At 43.9% G+C, this 4,761-nt stretch overlaps 1 protein-coding gene across 1 annotated transcript in view; it reads right to left on the reverse strand.

The window, feature by feature from the left end:
* LOC101859599 overlaps positions 1-4,761 on the reverse strand; it is a gene marked incomplete in the record, with an annotated part of 43,913 nt that overhangs the window by 3,571 nt on the left and 35,581 nt on the right. The window contains 2 exon segments of the mRNA XM_035972494.1: positions 63-224; positions 1,354-1,461. Of these exon segments, the coding sequence (XP_035828387.1) occupies positions 63-224; positions 1,354-1,461 (270 nt within the window).

Here is a 4,761-nt window from a genome sequence, read left to right on the forward strand (position 1 = left end):
CGTGCTCTTATTATGTATAATAATATGAATTTCAATATATACATCTCATTGGCTCCACCCACCCTGGTCAGTTTGAGCTGCATCTCGGACATGTTGACCAGGTTCTCCAACATCTCGAAGACGGTGTGGACAAAGTCCTCCAGCTCTGTGTGCAGGAAGCCGGCGTGAGGGGAGAGGTCGATGCGCTCCATCTCCATCACACAGTAGTTCAGGCCCTCCTCCGTCTGTTGGGAAGTCAGGCGTTCGTCAGGTTATCTATATTTTGAGTTAGTTCATCGAACGAGTACCCACCTAATATATTAATATCTACATTAATACACATTTGTACACACATACGTACGTAAATACTTAGTACATACGTACTTACATGCATACGTAAATACGAACATAAATTATTATGTACATACATACGTACATAATGCATTGACATAGATGCGTAGATATATACGCACACACATACTTACACATATACAAAAGTAAATACACGTGTATATACATTATGTAAATGCATACACAGACACTAGAATAAGATCTAGAGTAGACAAACGGGAACAAAAGAATACAAAACTGAGTCAGATTGATGCAAGTAATAGACAACACTCAGTGTGACAATTTATCTCAAAGTTCTCCCCCATCAGAGAAGCGGACACAATACAGAGTCGCAGTCAGACCCAATCCATATATGTATGAACTGTCGTAGACAGACAGACATAAACCCAAATAGAACTGTTACAGGCAGTAAACAAATATAACAAACCAACATACAACTGATGAAGACAGACAGATATAAACCATATATAACGGTTGAAGACAGACGTACACAAACAATATAGAATTGTTGAAGACAAACGGATATAACCCACACATAAACTATTGTAGACACACGGGCACAAGAACACAATAAGTGAGCACAAGTCAGTGTGGTGTGTCACTTCAAAGGTCTCCTCCAAGAGACAGACAGACACACACACATAGAACTGTTGAAGACAGATGGATATAACCCACGCATAAAATATTGTAGACAGACGGAAACACACACCCATACAGAACTAATGTACATGTACATACACGGTCACAACCACAATGAGTGGGCACAGGGTCACCTCAAAGGTCTCTCCCAAGAGACAGACGGACACACACACATAATAATATATACCTATTGTAGACACAGGGGCACAAACACAATGAGTGGACACAGGTCAGGGTGATGTGTCACCTCAAAGGGTTCCCCAAGAGACATACGGACACACACACACCCATATAGAACTTGTGTAGACATACGGATATAACCCACACATAAACTATTGTAGACAACACAGGCACAAACACAATGATGAGTGGACGCAGTGTCACCTCAAAGGTCTCCCCCAAGAGACAGACGGACACCGCCTCCTCCCCGTTGACCAGCACCTTGTCTGACGTCTGCACGGGGATGGTCAGATCCTGGCACTGTCGCTTGGCCTGTGGAAAGCCAGAGACACGCTCACTCACGCTGACCTGGCCAGCCTTCTGTTTTTGGTTTGATAAGTGTTTACCGGTGCTCGCAACTGCATAATGTCATATGAGCGCGAAGGAAAGATATTATTTTGTTTCGGTAGGAATGAATTTAGAATATTGCCCAGGTGGCGGTAGAAGCCTACTGTTATCGATTTTGGACCACTTAGGTATCTTTAAGGTGCACAACTTACACAAGGGACCTCCGACATTTTTCGCCCTTATCCGAGAAGGAAATCCGTTGAAACAAGTCAGCGAGTTCAAGTACATGTATCTTGGTTGCATCATTTTAGAAGATGGACGCCTCAACAAAGAAATTGAGACGAGAGTACAAAAGGCTAACAGCGTCAGCTACCAGCTTGCCTCACTCCTCAAACATCCTAACACTAACATCCTCATTGAGACCAAAGCCAAGCTCATTAACTCTATCTTCATCCCCACCTTGACCTGCCAGTGGCAGACAAGGACCCTGACAAAAAGTCTGGAACGTAAGATAACTACCTGCGAGATGAGATTCTAAAGAGAACAATCGACAAAACCAGACGGGACATTGTCATAAACAAGATCAGAGAAATGGAGGGAACAACGCCTGTCCTCCACTACATTAGAAGGCAAATAATCAGGTGGTTTGGACATCTCACACATATGGCACCTAACCAGCCTGCCAGTAAAGCCTACTGCAGGAAAGTATCAGGGTACACAGCAAGAGGAAGACCAAGTAAGATCTGGATCCAGGGTGTGAAGGATATCCAGAGAACATACAACAATATCCCACCCAGTCAGGCCATCAAACTTGCTAGAGACAGGAAGCTCTTTCTCCCCTCGACGCCCGAGAGGTACAAGAGGACGGATAGATTAAAGTAAGTAAGACTCAGACCTTTTGTAGACGGACGTTGGACTCGGAGGTCCTGCCTATTAAATTACATGATAGTGCTGATAGGGGCGTTAAACTTAAATCATTTCACCATTTTCATTTTTCTAAATAGGTGTGTATAATGAGCACATACTAACTCGGTCACTGGGAGCTTGTATAGAGATCGATATTCATTATTTGCATTCGTCAACAAACGTAGACAAACTCGCACTGATCAGCCATTGCGTTATCAAAATTGCGTGACCGCGGGCTAACCTAGCGTCCTTGATACAACATCCAAGCTGAAAGACCGCGAAACTCGATAGAGATTAATCGTGGGTGGTTGGCGGGTGCTCTGGTGTTTTTTGCTTCTTCTTTCCTTTCAAACATCTATCGTCCTTATCTCTCCTCCTCCTTTTTTGTTTTTGTGTTTGTTACCCTTTTGTGTCACCTCTACTGTTCGACACTTGGATGACGTTATTGTGTTGCAAGTGCCGTAAAGCACCTACTAAAACTAAAACAAAGATTATTCCTATCATGTCTTGTGCGTGCGAGGGCAGAGCGCATAACCGCTACAGCACAGACGCCGGTGCCGAATGATTAGTTTTATTTTAATAAGAGTTTTACGGCACTTGCAACACGATAAGGTCATAGTAGTGCCGAAGATTAGATGTGTTACAAGAGAGTAACAAACATTAAACAGAAGGACGAGAGATAAAGACGACAGTTCATTGATGAGAAAGAAGGAGAAAACCACACCAGAGCACCTGCCAACCACCCACACCGAATGATTACAAAGTTAGTCGACATTGATTAGTGTAAGCTTATTCAAATCGAGTTTTTGAGAAGAAAGACCGAAATTTAAAAGGAGGGGGGGGGGGTTGATCGATTCGATTAGCTACATGTTATGGGAACGGCGTACACGGTAACCGAAGTGGAAGTCATGGTTTGGCTTTCTGCGTGTTGGGAGAAACATTAATCTTTACACCACACCAACAATTTGAATAAATTTACCCTTTTATGTCACTGTTCACCTTACCAGTACCGCAACAAAAGAACGAAAAATGGGTTGGATTGTTTTCTGATGTCATTAGAGGCTGAGGTCGTTTACCCTCTAGCAGAAAAAGCAGTCATGTTTCCAGGATTATTTCTCCAAATGACAGCAACAACAGGCTTATCACTTACATTAACGTATCCATACGACGTGGGGAACTGTGCCACCAAGTTCCAAAGAGGAAATTTACTCGTCAATCCGATCCGTACGCTGTGCATCGCAGTTTGTCAAAATGATTATTTTTGAGAAATGCTGAAAGTTTCAAGAGATCTTGGTACTAGAAGTATTATAAAATGTGAAAAATACAACCCCGAGGGTACAAAATGACCCCAGGGCGTACGGATAGGGTTAAACATAATTTCAAGGATGGTAGGTCGAGAATACTGAACGAGAGGCAATGGGGTGACTCCAGGTGCTTGTCAAAATAGTGAAATCAAAGAAATCGGCATTTTTCTAGACGTTGAGCAGTTGTTGTTGTTGGGGGGTTTTCGTTTTGTTTTTTGTTTTTGTGTGTGTGCGTTTTGCTTCTTTCTTTTTTTGTTTGTTTGTTTTTTGTTTTGGTTCACAGTTAGAAGGAGTTAGGTAGTAGCAGTAGAAAGGCTGCAGAAAGAGTCAGGAGCCTAGAGGAGGGAGCAAAGGGGTTGAGGGGGTGGGGCAATAAGTGGAGACAAAAGCAGACGACAGAGCATAGCAAGAGAGGAGGAAAAGAGGTAAAAAGAGACAATTTTAGAGAAAAAAAACATTTTCCGTCGCTAACCGGATTCGAACCCGCTTGCAACTGCATAATAAGGTCATAGGAGCGCCAAGGAGTGGATGTCAACAGAGAAGTCCAAACGGGGAATCAGTCTCGCTCTGCTCAGCTCGCTAGCCTCAGGAGCACAAATTCTGCTTCGACTATCAAGGCACCCCGAATATAGCAGTTCACAAGAGAGTGACAAACATACAAAAGAAGTAGAGGTAAAATGACGACAGTAAGGATGAGGCAAGAAAAAGCAGCATTTTCCCCTATGTTGTTCCGGCACAGTATGAGCATGACATGGGTGCAGCGGATGGCCAGCTGTGTCTTCCTGTCTCACTCACAGCGCCCTTGTCGCGCTCCAAGACGTTCTGCTGGGAGTGCTTTCCTGGAACCAGTGGAGAGGTTTCGTCCGCGCAGTGTGCTGGAGATAGTCTTCAGGTGCAAAGGAGGGCGTAGACCCTAGTTTACTCACCACAGGATGGTTTGAAACCCGATCGCTGGCCTTTACTTGGTTAGGCACGCCTACCATAAGCGACACTTACACATCGACACACTCGCAATCTGTCTCTGTCTGTCTGTCTGTCTGTCTGTCTGTCTGTCTGTCTGTCTGTCTGTCTGTCT

This window comes from Aplysia californica, unplaced genomic scaffold, assembly GCF_000002075.1.
Source record: "Aplysia californica isolate F4 #8 unplaced genomic scaffold, AplCal3.0 scaffold00710, whole genome shotgun sequence".
NCBI classification, from domain to species: Eukaryota; Metazoa; Mollusca; class Gastropoda; order Aplysiida; family Aplysiidae; genus Aplysia; species Aplysia californica.